Source organism: Mesoplodon densirostris, chromosome 3, assembly GCF_025265405.1.
Source record: "Mesoplodon densirostris isolate mMesDen1 chromosome 3, mMesDen1 primary haplotype, whole genome shotgun sequence".
NCBI lineage: Eukaryota > Metazoa > Chordata > Mammalia > Artiodactyla > Ziphiidae > Mesoplodon > Mesoplodon densirostris.
In genome coordinates, this window is record NC_082663.1 from 142,350,540 (window position 1) to 142,377,969 (window position 27,430).

Sequence of the window (27,430 nt, forward strand, 5' to 3'; positions counted from 1 at the left end):
GGGGCCCAGACCCCGCCCCGTAGGGCCCCCCAAGGCCCTAGCTAGGGCTTTGTGACTCATAATCACTCTGAATGGTCCAGTTCCCAATGAGAGGACACTAGCAAGGAGTCCCGAACACCACCGGGAGTGGAATCCGTGCCTGGGATTGGGGCGGCTCCTCATGAGTCCGAATCTGAGAGCAGCCGTCCCCCAACTTCGGTACTCAGCCCTGACCCTGTGGAGCCCTGCGCAGGGGGAGAAAATGGGGAAGAGACCTGGCTCCCTCGGGAGCCTGAGGTTTCTAACTGGCCTGCACATCGCCCCAGAGGGAAGGTGAATGGGTGGTCCTTTGGTGCGAGGACCCTGGCGACCGGACGGGCTGCAGGCTTTGACACCGACTGAGCCACGCCCCATGTGGGAGAAGAGAAAATAAGGACTCTACGGCCGCAGCTGGGGCGTGCAATCGATCCCGGGCCCAGCTATCCGAGCTCTCCCACGCACTGGGGTAGGTAGGTGCACCAGCGCCCTAGGTTTCGAAGCCGGGTCCGAGACCGGCGCGGCAGCTTCCGCCACACTCATCATGGCGTTGGTCGCCGTTGCGTAACTTCCTCCCGCGACCGGAAGTGCAGCTTCTTGTAAGCATGGCGGCGTCGAAGGTGAAGCAGGATATGCCCCCGCTGGGGGGCTACGGCCCTATCGACTACAAGCGGAACCTTCCGCGTCGGGGACTGTCGGGTCAGTGTCGTCCTGCGCCCGGGTGTCAGGGTCTGGGCCTTCTGGGTGCCTTGGCGGGGTCGGGACGCCGGGGAGTCTAGCGGGCCTCAGTTTCCCTCTCCATATGACGGGAGGCGGAGTTCCAGGATCCCCAACAGCTTCAGTACTAACAGTAACGACAACTGCTGCAGTTTGTCGAGCATTTACTAAGCCCTTTGCCTCCTCGGAACAGCCCAAGAGGTCGGTCCCGTTAATTATTCCCATTTTACAGTTGATGAAACTGTGGTTAATTTAGCCCGCGCCGCGATCCTTCCGCCACGTTCCGGTTTCCCAGGTGGGGAAACTGAGGCCCGAGAGAGGATGCGACCTCCCCACAGGGCCACCCAGAGCAAAGCTGGGGCCGAAACCCGGAATACCGAGGGAATTTAAAAGATGTTCTGAAAAAAGAAAAGAGAAGATGTTATGTGCAGTGGTTCCTCTCTGGTGGCCCCCAACTTCAGGCTATCCCAGAATTTTGTGTTCTTAAAATTGTCAAGGGTTCTAAGTAACGTTTTAAAATTTTTTATTGGGTTCAACACAAAAAAGTGTAAGCGCGAAAGTAAAAGGCGCCCATACTCTGCACCCAGGGATAACAGAGAAATACAAAACATGTAAAACGAGTTAAGAATGAATACTTTGCTGCAAGTCATTGAACTTTACATTTAACCGTGCGCACGTTATGCAAATTATGCCTCAATTAAAAAGCAAAAAAAATCATGGGCATGGTTTCAAAAAAAAAGTAATTATTCAGACAGTAGAAAAGTTACTGTCAGGTGAAAACTCAGGTCTTCCCCTGCCCCTTCTTGGCTTTTTTGTAATCCAGAACAAAGGTTGGCAAACTTTTTCCGTAAAGAGCCAGATAAATAGTTTGTGCTTTCTCTGCCAGATGGTCTTTATCCACTGTTGCTGCTTTTTTTTTACAACTTTGCAAACCTAAAAGTGTTCTTAGCCCGAGGGACATACAAAAACAGGTTACAGACTAGATTTGGCACCAAATGGGCACTCAACTCTAGACTCATTCCTAGATTCAACAAATATAAAGCGATCTGAGTCTCTTCTTAACACCCAGGTCAGTGCACTCCTCGGGTGTGTGACATGAGGTCTGTTTATACATGGATAGTTCTGTGACCCGGCTGCAGACCAGGCTGCAGAAGGACCCTAGGCCTTGGGTCTCCCTGGGCTTCCCACAGTCAGCATTTCTTTCATTTTTAAGTCACAAATGCGGCCCATATCCCGGTCCTCTTCCAGTTAATAATACAGCAGTGCCTCCTGTGTGCCTCAGATACCACCGATTGGGGTTGGGTCTCCCATCACAGCCCTTGACACCAACTTTCATTGCAGCACATACAGACCCACCCCAGTCTTTCCTGGTTGCAGAGGGGTGAGGAATATAAGACCACATTCCTTTCTGGGATGTGGTCTTTGTTTATGTACCTGCATTTAGTAATTGTTGAGTGCGTCCGTGGTGCTGGGCTGTGTCCTGAGGAGCTCACTGTTTAGCTGAGGAGACAGACACATCACTCCATAATTTCCCGTTGTAGTCAGTGCCAAGGCCCAGGATAACTGGGGCTTGCTTTAGCCAGAATGGGCGAAAGGACTTCTCTGAAAAGGATTTCCCCAGGCAGAGGGAACAGTAAATGCAAAGGCCCTACAGTCTGTCTTGCACCCTGCCCCCGTCCTCTGTCCTCCAACCTTATTCACAGCTGCCCTCTCCCAGTCAGTCTTGCTCTTGTCAAGGCACCGTGGTCCCAAGCCTGGCACCGACTCCCCTTTTCTCTGCTTGGCTCACTCAGCGCCAACATCCCAGAACATGCCAAGCTGGCTCAGGCCGCCTTTAATCCACGCTGCTACCGAAGTGACTGCTACCCCCACCTTTTCCCTTTATCTCTCACCCCCAGCTCTCCTCTCTCCACTCCCACCTGCACCCAGCGAGTGGCCCTTTCTTTTTTTCTGGTATCTTTAACATTTTTATTGAGATTCACATGCCATACCATACAGTTCACCCATTTCATGTGTACAGATCACCAATTTTTAGTCTATTCACAGTTATGCAACCATTGCCATGATCTAAACTTACAACATTTTCATCACCCCGAAAAGAAATGCTCTACCCGTTAGCAGTCACTCCACATTCTCTCCCAGCCCCTGACAAGCACTAATCTGCTTTCTGTCTCTATGGATTTGCCTCTCATATAAATGGCATCATTCACTCTGTGTCCTTTTTGTGTGACTTTTCTCAACATATTTTTTTTTTTTTTTTTTTTTTGCGGTATATGGGCCTCTCACTGTTGTGGCCTCTCCCGTTGCGGAGCACAGGCTCCAGACACGCAGGCTCAACGGCCATGGCTCACGGGCCAAGCCGTTCTGCGGCATGTGGGATCCTCCCAGACCAGGGCACGAACCCGTGTCCCCTGCATCGGCAGGCGGACTCTCAACCACTGCACCACCAGGGAAGCCCTCTCAACACATTTTTAATGTTTATGTTGCAGTGTTTCAGTGCTTCATTCTTTTTTATGGCTGAATAATATTCTTGTATGGATGGACCACATTTTGTGTGTCCATTTACCACTTGCTGGACATTTGAGTTGTCTCCACCTTTTGGCTGTTATGAACAGTGCTGCTGTGAACATTCCTGTACAGGTTTCTGTGTGAACATATGTTTCCTTTCTCTTAGGTGGAGTGGAATTGCTGGGTCAGATGGTAACTCCCCATTTAACATTGTGAGGAACTGCCAGACTGTTCCCAAATTGGCTGTACCATTTTACGTTCCCACCTGCAATGTACGGGAATTCGAATTTCTCTGCATCTGGACAACACTAATTACTTTCCATTTAAGAAACTTTTAGCCATGCTAGTAGGTGTGAGGTGGTATCTAGCGTGGCTTTGATTTGCATTTCCCTAGGGACTAATGATGTTGAACATCTTTTTTTTTTTTTTTTTTTTGCTGTACGCGGGCCTCTCAGTGTTGTGGCCTCTCCCGTTGCAGAGCACAGGCTCCGGACGTGCAGGCTCAACAGCCACGGCTCACGGGCCTAGCCGCTCCGCGGCACGTGGGATCTTCCCGGACCGGGGCACGAACCCGTGTCCCCTGCATCGGCAGGCCCACTGTCAACCACTGCGCCACCAGGGAAGCCCCACTGAACATCTTTTCATGTGTTTATTGGCCATTTGTATAGCTTCCTTGAAGAAATTTCTATTCAAATCCTTTATGCATTTTTAATTGGGTGGTTAATCATTTTATTATTGAGTTTTAAGAGTTCTTTATATATTTTGGATACCATTCCCTTATCCGGTATATGATCTGCAAATACTTTCTTCCAGTCCGTGGGTTGTCTTTTCAGCTCACTGATGGTGTCTTTTGCAGCACAAAAGTTTTAAATTTCAACGAAGTCCAATTCTATTTTTTCTTTTGTCACTTGTGCTTCTGGTGTCATATCTAAGAAACCATTGCCTTATCCAGGGTCACAGAGAATGACTTCTTTGTTTTCTAAGAGTTTTATGTTTTAGCTCTTAGTACATTGAGGTCTTTGATCCATTTTGAGTTAATTTTTGTGTATGGAGGGAGGAAGGAGCACACTTCTTTTGCATGTGGCTATCTAGTTGTCCAATTTGCTGAAAAGACTGTTCTGTCCCCATTGAATTATCTTGGCACCCTCGTCCAAAATCAATTGACCATAAATGTGAGGGTTTATTTCTGGACTCTCAGCTCTGTTCCATCGATGTACATGTCTATCCTTATGCCAGGGCACACTGTCTTGTACACACAGCTGCGTGTTAAGTTTGAAGAGTCCTCCAACTTTGTTCTTCTTTTTCAGAATTGTTTCAGCTATTCTGGTCCCTTGCATTTCCATATGAATTTCACGATCTGCTTGTCAATTTTTGTGGGACTGTGGGGGGAAGGTTGGGATTCTGATGGGGACTGTTGAATCTGTACCTCAGTTTGGAGGATGCTGCCATCTGAACAATGTTAAGTTCCGATCCATGAACACAGGATGCGTTTCTATTCACTTAGGTCTTCTTTACACGTGGCCCGCACCCCCTTCTGGGCGTGCCCCTTGTTGGCCTCTCCCACCAGACTGGCAGCTCTGGAGGCACAGACACCCCCTGAGGGCCTGGGGCCTCGGCCTCACCACTGTCAATGAGGAATAGATGAGTTAGAGCTGCATCGTCTTAAAGGCCACCTTACCTTAGTCTTGGAATTTATCTTACAGATGGGCCCACATGCGGGTGCCCAATGTTGAGGGCAAGAGGTCCTCACAAAGACAGTCTCTCAGTCTTTTCCCTGGGGCTGGGTCAGAAGAAGCAGCCCCGGGCCTCTCTGCAGCTGTTGCAAATAACGGGCAGCTCTGATGAAACACTCCCACCCAATGGAAAGAACGTTGAGTGCCCAGCGCAGGTGGTCAGCCATTGTGGAAGAGCCATGGGTGCACTAGGGACTGGTCCTGGGCACTCGGCCCTCTCAGGAGAGGTCCTACTTCTGAGCACAGGAACCAGGGTGCCCTCGCTACCTTGTCCCCCATAACGTGGAAGTGCCTTACCCTGAGCTCATGTTTTTAACAGGTTGAACTAAAGGGATTAAAAAATTGAGCCAGTTTCTCATTTATCTCTGGGTCCAACAGAGGTGCCAGGGGAGCCTTGTGCTGGAGACGAGCTGAAGAAGAAAGAGCCCCCACTTTGTCCCCCCACGAGTCCCAGGAAGTGGCTTTACCCACCATTTGCCGGTCGTTTACTGGGTGTTAAATGGAGCTTGGTCTGGCTGAGCTTGTCAATTCATCCCAGCAACCACGAGTTCTGTCCAGAGGAGAGACTGAGGCTTGAAAGATGAGGTGGTGCAGGACGAGCCAGCCCCAGCCAGGCCCCAAGCGTCCAGACCTCCCTGAAGACCCCAGCAGGCCCACGGCCTGTCAGTCAGAATTACAGCACAGGTGCCCACGGGTTCTCAATAACTATTCATTTTAGCCTCTGTCTCCTGGGGTCCCGGGAAAGGGCTCCACCCCACTGGGCCGGGAGGAAGCAGCACCTGGGAGCCCAGAGGGTGGCTGGGCAGCCCCTGCAGGGCACTGCCTGCCTCCGGCAGCCCCATCCAGCCCCCTGTGGGCAGCACATAGCGAGGTGGCCCAGGCAGCTGGGACCCAGCGTGGACACCGTCCTTCCCCACGGGGATCAGCTGGCTGAAGGGAACCAAACAACCTTCTAGTCAGTGGTGGGGCCAGGGCCACCCAACTATAAACATTTAGGCCCTCAGGCCCTCTCATAGTCTCTGCCCGGCCTATACCTTCCAGGAACCCTGGCATGGGGGCAGAGGTGTAGCAGCCTTGCAGCCTGGTGTCCCTGCCCACAGAGTGGGTGAATGGGATAAAGAGTGGGCTGCAGCTGTGGAGGAGGGGGTGTCCAAGGGAGGGGGGCAGTGGACTTTCCACAGAGACAAAAAAAAGTAGTCTGAAAAAATAGGCATTAGAGATGGTACCGGCCATCTCTGGCAGGGGGTTCATGAGGGCTTTTGCCTTCTCTCTCATTCATATTACTGGAGTATTTGCACAGTGAGTGGGTTATGCTTCAGGAGAAGGAAGGACAAGGTGGCCTGTCCCACGTGCAGCTGCTGAGCAGCGCCCCCTCTCCCTACAGGCTACAGCATGTTCGCCGTGGGCATCGGGACCTTGCTGTTTGGGTACTGGAGCATGATGAAGTGGAACCGCGAACGCAGGTAGGCCCTGCGCCGGTGAGGAGGGGAGGGTGGGGACGTGTGCCTGTGGACTTAGTGTACCTCGGGGCCCCTTGTCAACTCCTCAGGCCTCAGGGAGTGCAGCCCTGACACAGCAGGTCCGTTTCTGGGCTTTACCCTCAAGTAAGCAAGAAGCTCGCCGCCAGATGTTTACTGCGTGCCCTTGACCTCCACCACTGGGTACCCGAGGGTCCACGTTAGCATAGCAGAGGTGGAGGTGGAGGGACAGGCCCGTGATGCACTCTCTTAGTGGGTTTTTGTCTTTTTGTGGGTGGTGACCGGGCAATGATGATATAAAGGCTTAAAAAGCAGATCATGCAGGACAGTGGCCGGGCCAGCCGTACAGGGCCTGAGGGACCCGGGTGTGCAACGGCCTGGTTGGGACTCTGGCCGCCTCTGAGCTTGCCGAACGCCCCGCCGCGTGGCTCCTTCTCATTGGCTCCCAACGAGCTAGGCCCCTCCACCCTCTCCCACTCTGTGTCCTGTGTCCTTAGCACGCACCTTGAGCTTGCTGACCCCCAGCAAGGCGGTGCTGGAGAAGGCCTAGCACGTGGAGGGCGCTCAACATTGTTGAGTGAACTCAGGAGCACCTGGCGGGTGCTGGACGCTAGGGCCGCCCCACTGGACAGGCGAGACCAGGCCCAGTCTCCCAGAGGGACCCAGTAGTAACCACGGTGTGTGACTGTGGTGAGGGCAGCAGCCTGGAGCGGGGCTGCTACCCTGGGTCCTGGGGGATGGGGAGGGGGTGGGAGGGTTGAGGTGGGGGCTGAAGTTCACCCAGACCCTTCCTTGTGCTGCTGTGAGATTTCTGGTGATGAGGGGACAGGGCCAGAGGCCACTCCCTGGGCCACATCACTGGGCATCGCTCTCCCCACACCTCCCAGCACAGATGGGGCTGGTGGCTTGGAGATGTCAAAAAGCAGGGAGAAGAAAGGAGCTGCCCATGATGCTTGCTCCCCCACGGCTATTTTGCGGTGAAAGTGATGTGATTTTGTAAGGTCCAGAACCCCATGATGAACGTTCCCCACAGTTCACTGCAATTATCAGTCCCGGGCTATTTTTAGGATTTTAGAAAAAGTTTTGAACTGAAAAGAAAGTGTGAAGCCAGCAGTCTTGTGGACTGACGCTGCCTGTGTCAACTGCATGCCCCCCCATGCCCCCTCTCAGGCTGCCGGTGGGCAGAGCCCACTGCCCAAGCCCTTCCCCCTTGCTTGCCTCTCCGTCAAACCCCTTTCCAGGGTAATGCATGTCCAAGGGCCTCATCATCCACCCCCCATCCCACCGTGGTCTGATCTGAGTGTTGGTTTTGGGGTTTCACAGGCGCCTGCAGATCGAGGACTTCGAGGCCCGCATTGCACTGATGCCTCTGTTGCAGGCAGAGAAGGACCGCAGGTGTGCCGCTGGGGCCAGGGTCGGGAGGTTACAGGCCTGAGTGCTGCAGCCTGCAGCGTGGGATAAGGCCAGAACACACATGGGGACCGACAGCCATGACCTTGTACGTGGCTCCGGCGGATGCCCTCGTCCTTGGAGAGGGCCCCAAACTTGATTTGCAGCAGAGACCCAAGAGAGAATGGAAGGGCTTCTGGAGGAAGCACTGGGGGCATTGCGGCCGGACAGGAGGACAGTAAGAGTCTGCCAGTGGAAGAAAGGAAAGAAGAGGGGTCAGCATGCGCAGGGTTGAAAGCTGCAGGAGGTGATGGGGAGGAGGTGGGGCAGGGACACGTTTGGCAGGTTTGTTCGGCAGGGGCCCCTCAGGGTGGTCAGGCCTGTCCCCCACCTCCCACCTTGTCCTTGCAGGGTTCTCCAGATGCTTCGGGAGAACTTGGAGGAGGAGGCGATCATCATGAAGGACGTGCCGGATTGGAAGGTGGGTCCTCAGCAGGGAGGGCGGGGGTCTAGGCCACTGCAGAAACGCAGCCTTCCACAGAAAACCTGGGGCCGAGGGCTAGTGGGTGTCAAGTGCCAGAAGGGGAAGGCAGTTTTGGGTGTAGGCACAGTGGCTGCGAGGCCTGGTGGGGTCCCAGCAGGCTGCATGGGCCTAAGGGGTTAGCTGCACCGCCACCCATACCCTTCTGTCCCCGCAGGTGGGCGAGTCCGTGTTCCACACAACGCGCTGGGTGACCCCCACGATGGGCGAGCTCTACGGGCTGCGCATGAACGAGGAGATTCTCCGCGCCACCTATGGCTTCATGTGGTACACGTAGGCGCCTGTGCCCCTCAGACCACTGGACCCCTACTCCCTCCCTACCAGGAGAGAATAAACGCTCTGGAGACTGGCTTGCCTGTGTCCTAGGGACTGAGTGATTGGGGGTTGGGGGCTACGGGGTGTCACAGGAGGTGCAGGGACTAGGAGAAGATGCCAATGGGATGACCCCTGGACCACCCTTCAGCATCAGCTACCAAATATGCCTGGACTTTTTCCTACCTCTTTTGAAACCCTGCTTGTCAGCAGCCAACCCTTTCAGACTCGGGGGCTTCTCCACCTGGGTACGGGGTGGGTGGGTGACCTGCATAGGAGAGCACCGGGGTGAAGAGGGGCGCAGCACAGGCGGGTCCCCTCGCTCCTAGGCCAGGATCCCATAGCAGGGGTAACCGGCCCATCGCTGCCCCTCCAGACTTCGTTTTCCTGCCAATGTTCGCAACTCTGGGATTCCCACCATCCTCTGAGGCAGCTCCATTCCTGGCGCAGTGGGGTTAAAGTCCACTTGCACCTACCGACCAACGGCTGTGCACAGCGCCTTCGCGGCATCTCCTGATTGGCGGGCACACAGGGTGGGCGGGAGGAGAGAGGACGCCCCCTCTGCCCAGGGATGCACTTAAAAGGCTGTGGTGGTGGTGGCTGCCTGCGCGCCCAGATCACCTCCGCCATGAGCAGCGCGGCTGGCCCGGACCTAGCGGAGGCACCCAAGGAGCGGTGTTTCCTCAGGTCAGCCGGGGAGAGGGATGGGAGGCTGGGGGCATGGCTGGAAGAGGGCCTGGGGGACCAGGGGCTGTAGATCAGAGGCAAAGGCATGGCCGGGTTGGGGGGCGGGGAGAATCCCAGGCCCATCCCGCATTTCACTGGAGAGACTGAGCCTGCAGCTGCCGACACCTCCAAAGCTGCGTTGCCAGGGAAACGGCATCTGCAGCAGGCCCGCCCCTCATGAATTACTCATCACCACCACTGGATGCTCCCCCATTACCCACAGCCTAAGCAGGGCCCTCCTCCCCCTTCCATCTTTCCCAGGGACCCTGGAGCCCATGCCCCTCGTCCCCCATCCGGGAAGAGCTGAGTTCTTTTAGCTCCTCAAATGCTCACACCCTCCTTGATAGTGCACCTGCTACTGACCCCTTGTTCAGAGAAGAAAACTGAAGGCTGGGGAGGGAAGCCACTGGCTGAGCTAGGGCTAAAGTGATTTTTAAATACATAGAGCCACTTGCCAGTGGGCTGATGAACTTGGGGTCTGGAGCTGGCAGCTGTGGTTGTGCCTTCCACCTTGTCCTAAGTCATCCTCTGTGTCCTCCTCTAAGCGCTCGTGACATGGGACCCCAAGCAGGGCTGTAGACCTCACTGTAAACCAGACCCCACCGTCCACTCAGCCCTTCTTCTCAAGGCAGATACTGTGCAGCGACTGGCTGATGTCCAGACTCAGCGAGAGACCCAGCACATGCTAGGCAGGGAGAAGAAAGTGTTCTAGAAGCTGGAGCTGTGACTTCACCTGGTGTGGGGGATGGGGGGGCCTCAGATGCCAACTAAGGAGTGACAGGGTGCTGTGTGTTGGGTGGGAGTGGAACACGGGGAGAGGAGGCTGAGATGGGAGACATAATGGGGGGCATGTAAGTAAGGTGAGGAATTTGAATATTCTCTGAATACTGGGCACCCATAAGAAGGTTTGGGACAGGGGGTGGTGAAATCTGGTGTTCAAGTTTTCAAAGCCCCCTCGGCTTGTGTTGATTCTGGGGGCATGTGACTGCAGTAGGCAGCCAGGTGAGCAATGATGAAGGGCTGGTGGGCAGAGGCACGAGGGTGGAGAGAAGCAGATGGAGCTGAGAAAGCAGGGAGTGTGTGGCACAGGCACCCTAGCCTCAGAGCTTCATCTCTAAAAAGCCCCCTCCTGGAGCATTTTGCCCCTTCTGGGGCTGGTGGGCAAATCCCGGGGCCTCACAGCTCCTCTCATCTGGGGGCTGAGGTTGGGAGAAGCAAGAGGCACCCTCATAAACTGAGCACCACCCCCCAGTCCCATAACAGTTCTGACCTATCCCCTCCCCTGCCCAAGAGCAGCTGCTGCCCCTACCCTCAGGCTCCTAAGCCTGGACTGCCCTCTGCCTGTGGAGTCCCGGTAATCTCTCCAGTGACCTGTTAGGCAGGAAGATAAGGTTCCAAGTGGAGGCCAGAGGCCAGAGCTTTGGAACAGAGAAACAAGAGGAGGAATGGATGATTCTCCCCCAGCCCTCCTGCGGGGGCAACAGAGCTGTCACAAGATGAAGATAGAGGAATGAGCCATATTCTTCCTGCCTGCCTGCCTGCCTGCCTGCGCTGGGTCTTTGTTGCTGCTCGCGGGCTTTCTCTAGTTGCGGCGAGCGGGGGCTACTCTTCGTGGAGGTGTGTGGACTTCTCATTGCGGTGGCTTCTCGTTGCGGAGTACGGGCTCTAGGCACACGGATTTCAGTAGTTGTGGCTCGCGGGCTCTAGAGCTCAGGCTCAGTAGTTGTGGCACATGGACTTAGTTGCTCCGCGGCATGTGGGATCTTCCCGGACCAGGGCTCGAACCTGTGTCCCCTGCACTGGCAGGCGGATTCTTAACCCCTGTGCCACCAGGGATGCCCCACTACATTCTTAAAGCGCCTTCGACATTCTTTCCTGGGAGCTGGGCCGGCCTGTCCTGGGGGCGCTCTTCATCTGGCCCCACCATGAGGTCTGTTTCCCCACCTGGTCCTTCAACCTCCTGCAGCATCAGCCGCAGACAACCTGGGAGTTGAATCTGGCTCTGCTCACTGGGGTGACAAGGCATGTCACCCTGTCCTAAGCCTCCATCTTCCCCATCTGTGTGGGACCCTGAAGTATCTTTCTGACCAAGTTTCTCAGCCTCGCTCTCTCTGCCTCTCTTCTGTCCCTTGAACCTGCCAAGTTCATTTCCACCACAGGGCCTCGGCCCTCACTGTTCTTGCCACCTGGATTACCTCCCACAACACTCCAAGCCAGCTCCTCCAGGAAGCCCTCCCTGACTCCCCATCGCATAGCAATGCTTGCTTCCCACTTCCACCCCTCCTGCTGCCTGGCCTGGTCACACTGCACAATTGGCTAGAAGGTTGTGGTCTCCTGTTCACAGAATCAAAAAAAGGAACCTCAGGATTCATCCCAACAAACCTCTGCCCATCCGTAGGTCTCCCTCTGCTTTGCTCACACCCCATCCGTGGCTCTGGAGACAGACACCAAGGGTAGAAGGCTCAGTTTTCCAGCTTGCTTCCTACATGACTCTGGGCAAACCATTTTATTTATCTGAGTTGTTACATGTTCTTCCAACTCTTCTGGGCCTGGTCCTTTTACAATAATAATAATAATAATAATAATAATTATCATAATAACAATTATTATTATTATCATTACGCTCTAGGGTGTGCTGAGATGGGGGCAAGTGCCGTTCCCCAGCTGGAAGGGGTCCTGGCTATGGGAAGCTGGCATCAGGCTATAGACCCTGCCCAGCTGCTCCAGCCCCTGATTCTGGAGTGAAGAACGTCTTCGAGTCCTCAATGCCAGCCAGCTCTTCCTCTCTGTAGCCACCAAGCTCAGACCAAGGCCAGCTTGGGTCCTGCTCTTAGAAGGGCCCAACACTTGGTTTAATGCTCTGCCATCACCGTCTTAAAACTCTTAATAATTATTGATCAAGGGGCCCCACATTTGCATTTTGCACTGGACGTCGAAAATTAGCCTGTCCTACCTTCTCTTTTGCAAAGGAGGAAGCAAGGCTCAGAGAGATGAGACGGACCTCAGTCACTCACTGAGCTGGGGGCTGAGCTTCACCTCAAGCACTTTGGCTCCATTTCTCTGGCCACAATTATTGAATTTTATCACTGTCCCTGAAGAGGGATCACCAATGAGTCTCATAGCTGCAGGCGCCACATCCACCTCCCCATGTGAGCCATCAAACTCTGCTGCCTTGGACTTCCCTGGTGGCGCAGTGGTTAAGAATCTGCTTGCCAATGCAGGGGACATGGGTTCGTGCCCTGGTCCGGGAAGATCCCACATGCTGCGGAGCAACTAAGCCCGTGTGCCACAACTACTGAAGCCCCCGTGCCTAGAGCCCGTGCTCGGCAACAAGAGAAGCCACCACAGTGAGAAGCCTGCACACCACAGTGAAGAGTAGCCCCTGCTCGCCGCAACTAGAGAAAGCCCGCGCACGCAGCAACGAACACCCAACGTGGCCAAAAAAGCAAAGCAAAACAAAACAAAACTCTGCTGCCTTTAAAACCCACCTCCCTCCAGGCACCCCGAGTCCAGTTGACCTCCAGTGTCCTAGAATCCTTTCAGTGGTTTTCACTGCCTGAAATCCATGCGTCACCCCCAACAACGAAGTCCTTCATGCTCTATTCCCCCCTCTGGGTTCCTCTTGCCTTGGGGGCTGGGCGCATCTGGGTGAGGCTCTATATCCCATGCTTTGGGGCAATAGAACAAACATGCACTGCCATGCACTTCTTCTACCACCAGAGGGCTCCCGCGCCTCAGGCTTGTGCTCAAAACTCCCGCAGCCTTCCACGCTTCAGTTCAACGGTGTGCGCGATGGATGAGGAAACTGAGGGAGGGTCTTCGGCTCTGGGCACGGGGTGGGGGTGGCATCCGGGCCTGGCTCGGAACATTGGTGGCACATTTCTGGCTCCAGCTGAGTCTCTGTCTCTAAGTCTTTCCGTCTGTGTCTCTGAGCATCTCTCCCCACTCTGACCCCCAGCACAGCGGAGGCAGCTGCCCTGGAGCGGGAGTTGCTGGAAGATTATCGCTTCGGGCGGCAGCAGCTGGTGGAGTGGTGCGGCCATGCTAGTGCCGTGGCTGTGACCAAGGTACCTGACCCCTGATCCTCAACCTTGACCCCAACCAGATGGCCAGCCCACCAGAGTGGAGGCCTAGCTGCATGACCCCCATGGCCAGGATGGTCATTTCTGCCCCCAAGAAGCCCCTCTTTGCTTGGGGCCACCCCAGCCCATCACTCAGATGGGGAAACTGAGGTCCAGAGAGGATCATCACTGGCCCAGGCCAGGGTGTTAATGAGCATCAGGACAGAGACCGGGGTCCCCACAGACGTGGAGGCAACCATAGAGATGGGTCTGGGGCCCTTGACTGCCTGCCTCTGCCACCTCCTGGGTCTTGAGCAGAGGGGACGTCAGTTCCTGAAGTCTGAGCACCCGCAAACAACTCCCAGCCACAGGTGGGGGAACTGAGGCCCAGAGGTGGGGAGGGGTCTGCACAGGGCCCTGGGGGTTGGAAGTAGAGCTATGTTTGGCTCTGGAGCAAACCCCCAGGCCTCGAGGTGCCTGCAAGAGATGCAAGAATAATAGCAATAATGATACTACTGTCCAGTGTTTTGTGTCATGTTGCCAAACCGCGCTGGGCCTCAGTTTCCTCCTCTGAAAAAGGGTAATAAACTGACACCAATTAATAAACACAAATGCCTTAGGAAAGTGCCTGACTGAGTCAGGGCTCCAGCAGGTAACCCTTTTCCTCTTCCTCCCCTTCTTCCTCCTCTTCTTATCACCACTGTATCCTTTTTTTTTTTGCGGTACGCGGGCCTCTCACTCTGTGGTCTCTCCCGCTGCGGAGCACAGGCTCCGGATGCGCAGGCTCAGCGGCCTTGGCTCACAGGCCCAGCCGCTCCACGGCACATGGGATCTTCCCGGACCGGGGCATGAACCTGTGTCCCCTGCATCGGCAGGCGGACTCTCAACCACTGCACCACCAGGGAAGCCCACCACTGCATACTTTTTAAAAAACTTAATATCTTTCTTTATGGGGACTCAATTGTCTTTTAACTTAAATGTTGCTAGTTCCAAGTGAAACAGATCCTGAGTGAGAGGCTCAGAGGAAAAGAGAACAATGAAAATCAAAGCCACAAAAGCAAACCCAGTGTGGTAAACTCACGCCTGGCCATTGATGACCAACCGTCCAGTTTTTGCGCTGAAAGCTCTGTGTTTGTCAGAGGCCCCTCAGTCCTAGCCAGCTTTACGTTATCATTGTCCCCAACTTGGTTGCGGGTCTGGGGCTCTGGGCATGGTGTGGTGGGGTCATAGGTAGGACCAGGTTGGGTCAGGACCTTGCTGAGGCCCTGGGGAAGAGACTCAAAAAGGAGATAACTTTCCCTCTGTGTGGTTGGAGGTTAGAGTATAGTTGGGCCCCCTGGAGCCACCCTGGGCCTGGTAGAGACCCCACAAGCCTGTCCGAGCCATTGTTACTCCCATTCGATAGAGGCTGGGGAAGGAGAATGAGCTGAGGCCAAGCAGAGAGTCAGGGTAGGGCTGAGACTCTTAGCTTTGCGTTAAAGAGAGGGAGATACACAGAGACACAGAGGAGAGTCTGAGAGATACAGAGACGGAGAGAAAGACACAGAGGCGAAGACAGAAATGAGAGAAACAGATGAGGAGAGACACGTAGAGAGTCTGAGAGCTACAGAGAGAAAGGGAGGTGAAGACAGAGACCAACGGAGAGGGACAGACGGAGAGAGACAGGGTATGGCGTGTTGGAAAAATACCCCCCTCCCCTACTCCCCCCAGCTTTGGGGCCTCCGGGAGGGACGGAGGCCTGAAAACATGAGCGGTGGGAGGGGCAGCCACTGCAGTGGAAGAATGTCTGCAACTCAGGCCGAGAATAAACAAACCGCACTCTGGGCTCGGGTGGTGGCAGGAGGCACGTTTTTCTGCTTGGACTTGGCAGAGCCTGAGGCAAGGACTCTGGGTCTCCAACAAGGAAACTGAGGCCCCCAGAGGCCCCGGCCCCTCTCCTCCCGTCCTGTCCTCTTGCCTCCAGGGCCGAGCCCTATCCCATCCTCTACTCCAGGCCTCAGTTTCCCCACTGGAGTAAGGAGAAGTTCCGAACGCCATGCCTTTGCCTTTGCCTTTGCTGTGCCCCTGCCAGGTGTTCCCTTTGCCTGCCCACTCCCGGAAGCAGAGGACGGTGCTAGTCGTGTGCGGCCCGGAGCAGAATGGGGCAGTGGGGCTGGTCTGTGCCCGGCACCTGCGGGTGTTTGTGAGTAGCAAGGATTTCCTTGGCCTCCCAGGGTCACACTCCCAACCCATCCTTGAAAAAAAATTGCTTCCTCCTCTTATTAGTGTCCCAGGGGGAGGATGAGGCATGTCAGGTTATAGAATATGCCCAGTGCTTGTGCCAGGCAGCGTCTGCTGCCTGGTACCCAGATCTGGGGACAGAGGCCCAGTGGGGAGCCTGAGAGGGCCCCAGTGCTGACCCCTTCCCGCTCCCCGCAGGAGTACGAACCAACCATCTTCTACCCCACACGCTCACTGGACCCGCTGCACCGGGACCTGACTACCCAGTGTGAGAAGATGGACATCCCCTTCCTGTCCTATCTGCCCACGGAGGTCAGCTCGGGTGGCAACTGAGGGAGTTGGTGGGGGACAGTGCCCCAAGATTGCCTCCTGACCCTGCCTGCCCTCCCAGGTCCAGCTCATCAACGACGCCTACAGGCTGGTGGTGGATGCCGTGCTGGGCCCTGGTGTGGAGCCGGGCAAGGTCGGGGGCCCCTGCTTGCGTGCGCTGGCCACGCTCAAGCTACTGTCCATCCCCCTCGTGAGCCTGGACATTCCCTCAGGCATGTCAGGTGGAGCGGGGGGCATGAGGACCTGGAGGGCTTGGGTGGAGGCTCCTGTACCCTGGCTTCTGGTGGTCCCAGCCTGGCTGCCCACTCTGAGCCTCAGTTTCCCCAGTGTGGATGGATCCTGCACTCTGGGTGAGGCTGAGGGTCATGTCCATCCCTCGGATGGGGAATACCCAGGCTGGTGCCCATGTGACCCTGGGTCCCCTCCCCCCCACACCCAGCATAGTGTGCCCGCTGCCCACCCTGGCCCAGTCACCCGGGGCAGACGTGAGCTCACTCGGCAAAGGCCCCGCTCATCCTGGCCACCGCCCCAGGCCTGTTGGAGCCATTAGGCAATGGGCAGAACGGAACAAACAGCTGCTGGCCAGCCAGACCCTCCATGGGGGTGGCCAGGCTCAGGGGGACATCACCCGGCTTACAAGACCCCAGGGTCATACCAGCAGGATGCCACAGAGCTGGGGGGGGTGTCTAAGGGAGGAGGTGGTCTGAGGGCACAGACTGCAAGCTCATATCTGAACAGATAGCTTTGGACAGAGAGGGTCTCCCTGTTAGGTCAGAAGGGCTTATTAGTGGCCACTAGTCTGAGGGTGGAGGCTCATTTGAGGGATGGCAGCGGCTACAACCCAATGAGGGGGGGGCAGGGTCCTGCCAAGTCAAAAGGCAAGATCTAGTCTGAAGGTGAAGGCAGGGATGTCAGGTCAGAGGGAAGAGCCTCTAGTCAGAGGGAGGAGGATGGCTGCTCAAGTTGGGAGGGGCGGGGGGCACATCTTGTCAGAGGCAAGAACCTGGGGCAAAGAGACAGGTCTGATGGGGGAGGCTTGCCTGAGGATGGTGGCAAGTCTGTCCCCTGAATAGAGAGTGGGGATCTGGGAGGAGGCTGGGAGGTCTGGGTGGAAAGAGACTTTAGTTTAAGTAGGGGAGCTCAGGATTGATAGGCAGGGAGGTATAGAGACAAACGCCGGGTCAGAAGGCAGACGCATAGGTCTGATTGGGAAAGGGCAGCAGGTATAAATGAGGTCGTCTGAAGGCAGAAGCTCCGGTCAGAGGAGGAGGGAAACATATCTGGGGAGCGGGGAGAAACTGGCCTGAGGGCAGAGGCTCAGTTTTATGGGAGGCAGGTCTGACCAAACTCACGGGTCAGAGCAGAGGCTGTGTCTGATGGGGAAGGGGAAGTGGGTGATGGGGCGGCAGTCTCTTGTTGAGAGCCAGCACCCCTCTCAGCTCCTGATCCCCACCTCCCATCCTTCCTCCCTCAGGCTGGGACCCAGAGACCGGCGGCGGCGACGCCGAGGACGGGCTACGACCCGACGTGCTCGTATCGCTGGCGGCGCCCAAGCAATGCGCCGGCCGCTTCTCCGGGCGCCACCACTTCGTGGCCGGCAGGTTCGTGCCCGACGACGTGCGCCGAAAGTTCGCTCTGCGCCTGCCGGGGTACACGGGTACCGACTGCATCGCGGCGCTTTGACAGCCACCCGTGCCCACGCGGCTTGGGCCCGCGCCAATAAACACACGTACCACCGCCACCTCGCCTGGGCCTCCTCTGTGCGCGGGGTCTGGCGCGGGGCTGGGGAAGCTCAGGGAGGAACTTCCCACCGGTTCCCTGGTGGCCCCAAGGCGGGAGGGATGGAGGGCAGACGTAAATGGGACTTCCCGCTGGCCTCAGAGAAAACTGGAGCCAGAAGAGTGGAGGGTAGATTCAGGGTGGGATTTCCAGGCTGCTCAGGGTGGCCTAAAGCCAATAGAATAGAAGTTAGACCCGATGGAGGATTTCTAGCTGCCTAAAGGGCGGCTTAAACATTGAAGGTTCGGACAGCTTCAGGCTCGATTCCAGGAAGCACTTCCCGACGTGGAGAACAGAGGGTGGGCTAAGGAGGGGACTTCCAGCCGGCGACGAGGGGACGCAGGCCAGCCCGAGGGCGGAGGTACAGCCAGACGCACCGAGGGGGGCGACCCAAAGAGGTTGTCTGCGCACCGAAGTCACCTCAGGCCCGGGAGCGTTGCTTGGACGGGGCGTGGCCTGGACGGGGCGTGGCCTGCGGTCGCGTCCCTCCCCCGTCCACAGCCCCAGCGGCCGCCAGACCCGCGGGAGTCCAAACCGAGTGCACAGCGGAGCTGGGACCCTCCCTCCGACTTTCGGACCTGGCCATGGCGTCACTGCAGATACTGCTCTGCCTCTGTGTCGCCGCCGCGCACCTGGCGGGGACCCGAGGTGAGGCGCCCCCAGACCCCAGACCAGCCCCCCAGGCGCCGGACGTCTGACAGAGGGCGTGGCAAGCAGCCGGAGGCTGGAGACAGAACCAAGGGACCCACTTGCTTCCCCAGGCCTGCATTCCCTTTGCCAGCCTCGGGGGTGGAGTGAGGGGGCAACGAAGAGATGGAGCTCCGGGACCACCTGGGGCAGGAGGGGATCTCGTCCACTGTCTTCCCTCCTCCAAGGGACGATAGGGGCACCGGGAGTGTGGCTATGAACTTCAGGCTCCTCTGGATTCTCAGGACTGCAGGGTGCCTATCTCAGCCACAGCATTTGGACCCTGAATCATCCAGTCTTGGCCTCAGTATGAAGGGGCCAGAGCTGTCCCTTCTCACCTAACTCCTTCCTTCTTCCACACATACACAGCACTCAGAAAAGAAATTCCCATCTCTGGAACACTCAGTGGAGTGGGGAACTGGGCCCATTTCTCAGATGGGGAGACTGAGACTCCAAGAGGGAAGGGACTTGTCTGAAGTCACTGCCCAGCCCAGCTATCTCAGACAACTCGCGGCTGGAGAAGCCAGGCTAAATTCCAATGACTTCCCACTGGCAGCTTGGGCCCCAAGTGCAGGGATGAAAGGTAGACTGAGGGAGGGACTTCCAGTCAGCAAATGGATGAAAGAAAATTCAGATCAATATGACAGCAGGGAGGGGCACAGCCAACTGAACTCATGGCCACTGAGCACAGTGGGAGAACTGGGTCTGGGGAGCAGAGTGGACACAGACTTCCCCAACCTAAGGGGCTGTGTCAGAGTGAGGGATGGGGCTGTGGGAGACTGGGGGTTGGGAGGTCATGGGGAGGCTTCCTGGAGGAGGGGGTGCTGCAATTCTCCAGGTCAGCCAGAGCTGGATTCCGGCTTCTCCCCTGTGAAATGGGGATGATCGTGGCAGCACTTTGCATACCAGGAGTTCACAGAGGTCCTTCCCCCTACCCCGCACCCCTTCGACAGGCACCACCGCCCCTGAGGAGCCCATGGTGACTGCGTGGGGCCTTGAAGGTTCATTGCTGCACCCTGGCCAGCCCTCGCCAGCCCTGGAGGACTGGGAAGGTGAGCCAGCTTGGGTCTGAGTCCTCGTTCTGCTGTGGACTCTGTGTGAGCTCTGGCTGGTAGGGTCTTGTGAGGAGGGGATACAAGCTGGGTGAAGAGCCCAGGACTGTCCTGGTTCCTGGGCATGGCAGCCCCTGGAAGTGGTGCCCCAAGAGGTCTAAGTTTTAGGAGCAGGGAGATGAGAACCCAGGCTGTTAGTCCAGGAGGAAACCAGGGTGGGGTGGGGCGGGGCGGTGAGACAACCAGCTCAGTTCAGTCAGGGAAACAGGAGTTCTGGAACCCAAGTCTCTAGCTTCCCAGCTAGGAAGGTTCTATTTGACTTGCTCTTGAATGAGGAAAGGAGTGAGCACCCCTTGGGGGGTTGATGGAAACAGAAGCTAACCTGTGAGAGGCCAGACCCTTCCCACCTCTGGCTTCCGTGAAACGGAGGGTTGCCTGATAGGTCCAGTGGTCAGCGAGCAAGCTCCCAGCTGGCACTGATGCGAGGCTGCCAGGTAGTGGAACAGCTGGCCTCAGGCCTGGCTCCTCGAGCTGCCTTTATATCTCCTTACACCTCAACGGTTCTGAATTCTGAGAGCGGGGGCTGGTGAGACAGTGGCAAGATCTCAGCGTGCACTCATGGGCCAGCTCAGATACTGAGCAGCAGAACTAGGGCCGGTGCAAGCACAAGCCAACCTCCCCTGATCCTCTTACAGCTCCTTCTGCCCTCGAGGGCTCTGGATCTGGACAGGCTGGGCTCGCCCATGCACTTTTGTGGGGAGGGGGACCTGGCTTAAACACGCAGATGGGGGTGGGCAGGCCGCAGCCCGGGCTCCTGCATGGGGCCCGACCGGCTGAGGCCCGGGTCCCAGCGCGTGCGGTGCCCGCAGAGGCCAGCGAGTGGACGTCCTGGTTCAACGTCGACCACCCGGGAGGCGACGGTGACTTCGAGAGCCTGGCTGCGATCCGCTTCTATTACGGGCCGGCGCGCGTGTGCCCGCGGCCGCTGGCGCTGGAGGCGCGCACCACAGACTGGGCCCTGCCGTCAGACGTCGGCGAGCGCGTACACTTGAACCCCACGCGAGGTTTCTGGTGCCTCAACCGCGAGCAGCCCCGAGGCCGCCGCTGCTCCAACTACCACGTGCGCTTCCGCTGCCCGCTCGGTGAGGGCGGGGCTAAGGGAGCGGCGGGGACTGGCCATAGGTGGATGAGGCCTGAAAGGATGGTGGTGTGGGGGGGGGCGGGGGTGGTGCAGGGCGTGGCTAGGAAGAGGCGGGGTCTTTTAAGAGCAAGGCCGCAGGAGAGGGCCGGACCGGATAGGAGAGGGGCTTTGGAAGGGAGGGGCTAAGAATGGCCGGGGCCCAGGTCGGGGTTAGGAAGGTGCCCCCAGGAACATAGCTCCCTCTCACTGCCCTCCTTTGCTCATCTAGAACTAGGGCCGCTCTGCGGAGGTGTGTTTTGAGCCCCAGATGTGTGTGAGACGCAGGGAGAACAGCAGGGCTTATCTTGGCGGGGGCGGGAAGGTACCTCAACTGCACATTCGACTGGTGCGCCTGGGGCAGCACCGATTGAGGCAGTGGGCAGGACTTCTCTCTGACTCGGATGCACGTGACGGGAGCACCCTCCAGTCCCACACTGTCAACAGAATTCCAGGTTCCATCTGACGCCCCCATCCCTGCCCTCTCCCCAGAGGCCACGTGGGGTGCGTGGGGCCCGTGGGGTCCTTGTTCGGGGAGCTGCGGGCCAGGCCGTCGCTTGCGCCGCCGCCGCTGCCCAAGCCCCGCTACGGATGCGTGTCCTGGGCGTCCCCTGGAGGCGCAGAAGTGTGTGAGGCCTACATGTCCAGGTAGGAGGGGCGGGGCCTGGATGGGATAGTTGGGTTAGAGGCGGGGCCTGGGTGTAGGGGCGGGGCCAGTTGAGGGAAGTACCTAGAGGGGCTAGTTGGGGTGGAGCCTGATGGGGCGGTGCCTGGAGGGAGGAGGCGGAGCCTGAGTGTAGGGGCGGAGCCTGGACGACCAGAACTTGGACCACTTGGAAATTGGCTTTTCCTTCCCTTCTGGGCCCCCGAAGAGCATTGGTAAATGTGTACATCTGGACGGGTGGACGTCATGGGGGTCGTGTCCAGTCATGGGCAGATCTGAGGAGGCGCTTCCTCTGTGTGCCTGTTGGAGTGTGCGGATGTCCCGGTAGACATGGATTCACACAGAAGCTGGCTCACGCACTCGGGGTGCACACACGCCTGGCATTCGCAGGCCACGCCCATCCCCCACGCCCATGTGGACATGTGCTCACATCCTGGCAGACATGATGCCCAGGCCCTCCCTGGGCCAGACACCAGGCCAGCCAGGAGGCGACTGGAAATTCCAATCAGGCCTGGTCTCCACAAACATGGTCTGGAGACTGCCCCAGCAGAGCACGCAGCAGGGTGGGGAAGCACAGTGGCCAATGGGGTGGTGGGATTCCCCCCCTACTCTGCTTGGCTCTGCCTTCTCCGTGCCTCTGCCCTGAAGCTTCCAGTGGAATTTTCCATTTTATGGAGAAACCACAGGATTGTGACAGGAGGGAGATGTTCTGGGCCCAAGACCCATCCCCTCGCTGGGCCCCCAGCCCCTGCCTGAACATTTTCTCTCATGCTAGAAGGAGCCTTTCTGCCCTGTAAGAGTCACCTATCCTGTCCCCTCCTCCAGGGCATCTCCTTCACACCAGGACCCCAGGTCCCTCCCCTTGGCCCAGCCCTGACCACTCAGCCCCATGTCCTTCACACCAAGGGCTGCTGCAAGCAGGTCCATGCTGAGGACTCTCTGAGGGGAACAAGGTGGGGCGGGTGTCTGGGTACCTTTGCTGAGTGACTGATAGAGAGGAAAGCCCTCCCCAGGAAGGGGTCAAGAGTCTTCTCTGCCTCCTGTGTCCCCCCCACATCCAGGGTGTGGTCCCAACACCTGTGGGTGCCCTGACCACATCCTTCTGGGCTCGGTGGTCAGCCCATCTGGGCGTCCGCTGACAGGAGCCAGGGTCTCCTTGCGAGACTGGCCTGGCACCATGGCTACTAGCCATGCCCACTGAACCTTCTGGGTGCCTGGAGTCTGTGCCAGCAGCCGAGCCAATATCAGTGCCCAAATGGATGGCTTCTCTGCAGGCATGGCCCAGGCCCAGGCCAACAGCTCCATCTCTGCTGTGGTCACTGTTGTCCTTAATAAGTTGGGTAAGTGCCTCACGGCAAGAGGGATGAGGGGGCTGAGGAACTGGGGAGGAAATTCTGGGTGACACCAAGCACTTGGGATGATGTGATGCACAGTGAAGCCAATGGGGCAAGAAATAAGATGTAACCATCATTGGAGAAGATGTGAGGTGAGAGGTGGAGTTGTAAAGGGAAGCATTAAGATTAAGCATTAGGCTTCCCTGGTGGCGCAGTGGTTGAGAGTCCGCCTGCTGATGCAGGGGACACGGGTTCGTGCCCCGGTCTGGGAAGATTCCACATGCCGCGGAGCAGCTGGGCCCGTGAGCCATGACCGTTGAGCCTGCGCATCCGGAGCCTGTGCTCCGCAGCGGGAGAGGCCACAGCAGTGAGAGGCCCGCGTACCACACACACAAAAAATGATTAAGCATTAAGGGCACAGTCTCCAGCAGATGTGAGGTGAACCTGAGTCGGGGGAGGGTCATTAGAAAAAGCCCAAGTGAAACAGGGCATCACTGTAAGGGAAAAGATGGGGCCCTGTTCTTGGGAAGGGTCATCGGGAGAAGATGGGATGGGGCAGGGCCCTGACCTTTGCTGCCTCTGCCCCCAGAGAAGCCCTATCTGGTGAAGCACCCTGAGTCCCGAGTTCGAGAGGCTGGCCAGAATGTGACCTTCTGCTGCAAAGCCTTGGGCACCCCCATGCCCAAGAAATACTCCTGGTGAGTGCCCTGCCCCATGCTCAAGGGTCTTGTGCCCAGTTTTGGGGTTGGAATGGGCTTCCCATGATATGTGGTGCCTCAGAGACCCAGAGGAAGCTGCTCTGCAACCTCCCTGTGCTCCATGTGGGGGGGGACGGATGCAGCCCCTCCCCCGTGCCAAGGGCATTCATGGTGTTGCTCACCCGCCACCCAGGTTCCACAACGGGACCCTGCTGGACAGGCGAACGCACAGGTACGGGACCCACCTGGAGCTGCATGGGCTTCACCCAGACCAGGCAGGCACCTATCACTGCAAAGCGTGGAATGATGCCGGGGCCGTGCGATCGGGCACTGCCCAACTCACTGTGCTTGGTGAGCGTCCTCAGCAACCCTACCCACAACCCTGAGCGAGCCCTGACACCAAACTGAGCCCCAACCCCAGCTAAAACGCAACTTAAAATGGAACCCCAACTTCAGACTGATCTCTGACCTTGCTCAGTTGGATCCCAGGCTCCCACTGGGCCCCTGGGTTAAGCCTCTGATCCCAATCTAGGCCCCCAACCTTGGCCTCCATGGAGTTCCCCCCCTTACCCTGATCTGGCTGATTTCTTGCTCCACAGCCCCAGGCCAGCCAGCCTGTGACCCCCAGCCCCGAGAACACCTGATCAAGCTTCCAGACGACTGTGGTCAGCCAGGCAGCGGCGCCATCTACCTGGACGTAGGCCTTTGCCCTGACACCCTCTGCCCCAGCCCTGCAGGCTCGAGGCCCCGATGTGGGGATGCAGGCTCCCGCTGCTGCTCGGTGCACCGGCTGGAGAGCAGGAAGATCCACTGCTCTGGCTACATCCTCCCAGTCAAGATAGTGGCTGAATGTGGCTGCCGGAAATGTCTGCCCCCTCGGGGGCTGATCCGGGGACGCGTGGTGGCCGCTGAGTCTAGGGAGCCCTTGCGCTTTGCTCGGATCCTCCTGGGCCGGGAGCCCATTGGCTTCACATCCTACCAGGGTGACTTCACCATTGAGGTGGCACCTTCCACTCAGCGGCTGGTGATTACTTTCGTGGACCCCAGTGGCCAGTTCGTGGACACTGTCAGGGTCCTGCCTTTTGACCCTCGAGGTGCGGGCGTGTACCATGAGGTCAAGGCCATGCGCAAGAAAGCCCCTGTCATCTTAGATGCCAGCCAGAGCAACACGATATCCCTTGGGGAGCTGGAGGACGAAGCCCCCTTAGGAGAGCTGGTCATCCCGCCGAGAGCCTTTCGCAGAGCTGATGGTGAACCCTACGCAGGGGCTGTGGAGGCCCGGGTGACATTCGTGGACCCCCGAAATGTCACCTCGGCGGCCGCCGCCCCCAGTGACCTGCGATTTGTGGACAGTGACGGGGAGTTGGCTCCACTGCGCACCTACGGCATGTTCTCGGTGGACCTCCGTGCTGCCGGCTCCGCAGAGCAGCTGCAGACCGGGCCGGTGGCCGTGCGTGTGGCCGCTAGCCAGATCCGAATGGCCGGCCACGTGGAGGCCCTGAAGCTGTGGTCGCTGAACCCTGACACGGGCTTGTGGGAAGAGGAGAGCGGCTTCCAGCGTGAGAGGTCGGCGGCCTCACGGGTCCGCCGGGAGGAGCGGGTCTTCCTGGTGGGCAACGTGGAGATCCGGGAGCGGCGTCTGTTCAACCTGGACGTGCCTGAGCGCCGCCGCTGCTTGGTGAAGGTGCGCGCCTACGCCAACGACAAGTTCTTCCCCAGCGAGCAGGTGGAGGGCGTGGTGGTCACGCTGGTCAACCTGGAGCCTGCCCCCGGCTTCTCGGCCAACCCCCGCGCCTGGGGCCGCTTCGACAGCGCCGTCACTGGTCCCAACGGGGCCTGTCTCCCCGCCTTCTGCGATGCTGACCAGCCAGACGCCTACACCGCCCTGGTCACGGCCACCCTGGGCGGGGAGGAGCTGGAGCCCGCCCCATCCCGGCCCCGCCCACTCCCGGACACCGTGGGCGTGGCCCAGCCCTACCTAGACAAGTTGGGTTACCGCCGCACCGACCACGATGACCCCTCCCTCAAACGCAATGGCTTCCGCATCAACCTCGCCAAACCCAGGTCCGGCGACCCCGCCGAGGCCAACGGCCCCGTGTACCCGTGGCGCAACCTGCGGGAGTGCCAGGAGGCCCCGGTGACCGCCAGCCACTTCCGCTTTGCTCGCGTGGAGGTGGAAAAATACGAGTATAACGTGGTCCCCTTCCGCGAGGGCGTGCCGGCCTCCTGGACTGGAGATCTCCTGGCCTGGTGGCCCAACCCGCAGGAGTTCAGGGCCTGCTTCCTCAAGGTGAAGATCCAGGGTCCCCAGGAATACATGGTCCGCTCCCACAATTCGGGGGGCAGCCACCCTCGGACCCGGGGCCAGCTCTACGGTCTGCGGGATGACCGGAGTGTCCGAGACCCCCAGCGCCCTAGCACATCTGCCGCCTGCGTGGAGTTCAAGTGCAGCGGGATGCTGTTCGACCAGCGTCAGGTGGACAGGACGCTGGTGACCATCATGCCCCAGGGCAGCTGCCGGCGCGTGGCGGTCAACGGACTCCTGCAGGATTACTTGACCCGGCACCCCCCTGCTGCACCCACTGATGACCTGGCTGTCTTCTCCATGCTGGCCCCGCTGGACCCTCTGGGTCACAACTATGGTGTCTATACAGTCACTGACCAGAGCCCAAGGCTGGCCAAGGAGATTGCCATTGGCCGCTGCTTCGATGGCTCCTCTGATGGCTTCTCCAGGGAGATGAAGGCCGATGCTGGTACAGCCGTCACCTTTCAGTGCCAGGAGATACCAGAGGGCCGGCCGAGCCTCTTCCAGAGGCTGCTGGAGTCCCCATCGGCAGCTCTTGGTGACATCCGCAGGGAGATGGGTGAGGTGGGCCGGGCACAGGCACGAGCCTCAGGTCCCCTCCGCACCCGCCGTGGCAGGGCCCAGCAGTGACCCTGGGCCCCAGCCTCGCTCCTCTGCCCTGCTCCAGACTCCTCTGTCCTTGGCAAGTCTCTTCAGGTTTCTGGGCACTTCCCTCCCCTGCCCAGAATTCAGTCAGGTCCGATGGTGCAAACGCAGGCAGATAATTGTTGCTGTGTGACGTGAAATGGAATTTGTCCTGACTGTGGGAGCCAGCATCCTGGGATGATGGTCGGGGCTGGTGACCGACTGAGGCCCAGAGGGGATCATTCCCAGCTCACATGCCAGCTCTGATTTCATTTCATATTTTGACCCTGATTTCAGATAATCTGCCCTTTCAGATTTCTGTGCTGAGCTGGATGCTTTATTGGGTCCTCTACCCTGAGTTTTGTTCTTGGGGTTATTTATTGAATAAATAATAACAGGTGTGAGTGTGGGGTCCAGACATGGCCCATTGAAGGTCTGGGGAAGAGGCTTCTTGACTCTGGGGCTGGGGAGCACAATTCTCATATGTTTGGTGCTTGGAGATTCCCCAGGGGGTCAGGGCAGAGATTCAATTAAAGATGCTTCATTTCCAACTCCTGGTGTCAGTCTTGAGGAGAGAAGGATGGAGGCTGGGGCTGCTGGATCCAGGTGCACCTTGGCAGGCAGAAACAGGCCTGAAGCACATATGGACATGGGTGTGCAAGCGGCTTGCAGGCCCCCGTGTGGCCCCAGACACTCCTCAGGCAGGCACGTGGGCCCCAACCGATGCCCACAGAAGTGCATCTGCGGCATGTGTGTGCAGAGCTGACTCATGAGCAGCCCAGGCTTGTGCAGCCCTGACTGCAAAACACAGTAGCAGCTGCTGCCCTGGCCTTATCCTCCTTGCCTGGCTGTGCTCAGTGGCTCCTATCTGGCCACATGCCCAGGGGCTACAGTGGGCAGGGAGGGGCCCTGGCAGGGCCGCTTGCCCCAGGAGGCAGGAATTGAGGCTTCCCTGGACTTCTTCCACCGGGGCCACAGCTGCCCTGCCCTGGGTCACACCCGGCTGAGGCCTGGCCATGCCTTGACCACATGGTGATTTGGCTGCCCAAGGCCATGGTCCTGAGCCCTCACCGGGACTCT

At 58.0% G+C, this 27,430-nt stretch overlaps 3 protein-coding genes across 3 annotated transcripts; all 3 read left to right on the plus strand.

The window, feature by feature from the left end:
* Window positions 1-594: 594 nt before the first annotated feature.
* On the plus strand, window positions 595-8,730 carry NDUFA13 (NADH:ubiquinone oxidoreductase subunit A13). Its single transcript, XM_060092191.1, has 5 exons — window positions 595-714; window positions 6,358-6,436; window positions 7,775-7,846; window positions 8,252-8,321; window positions 8,539-8,730. Exons 1-5 carry the CDS (start codon window positions 621-623, stop codon window positions 8,656-8,658), a joined length of 435 nt encoding a protein of 144 aa, XP_059948174.1. The 5' UTR covers window positions 595-620; the 3' UTR covers window positions 8,659-8,730.
* Window positions 8,731-9,264: 534 nt separating this feature from the next.
* Window positions 9,265-17,713, plus strand: YJEFN3 (YjeF N-terminal domain containing 3). Its single transcript, XM_060092190.1, has 6 exons — window positions 9,265-9,380; window positions 13,378-13,486; window positions 15,552-15,662; window positions 15,899-16,012; window positions 16,092-16,242; window positions 17,505-17,713. Exons 1-6 carry the CDS (start codon window positions 9,265-9,267, stop codon window positions 17,711-17,713), a joined length of 810 nt encoding a protein of 269 aa, XP_059948173.1.
* Window positions 17,714-18,344: 631 nt separating this feature from the next.
* CILP2 (cartilage intermediate layer protein 2) lies at window positions 18,345-26,852 on the plus strand. The gene is given in 8 exon segments (XM_060092193.1): window positions 18,345-18,457; window positions 19,450-19,548; window positions 20,418-20,690; window positions 21,218-21,373; window positions 22,451-22,729; window positions 23,313-23,421; window positions 23,615-23,772; window positions 24,021-26,852. Coding segments are annotated over 8 exon segments (3,474 nt in total). The 5' UTR covers window positions 18,345-18,393; the 3' UTR covers window positions 26,357-26,852.
* Window positions 26,853-27,430: the final 578 nt, after the last annotated feature.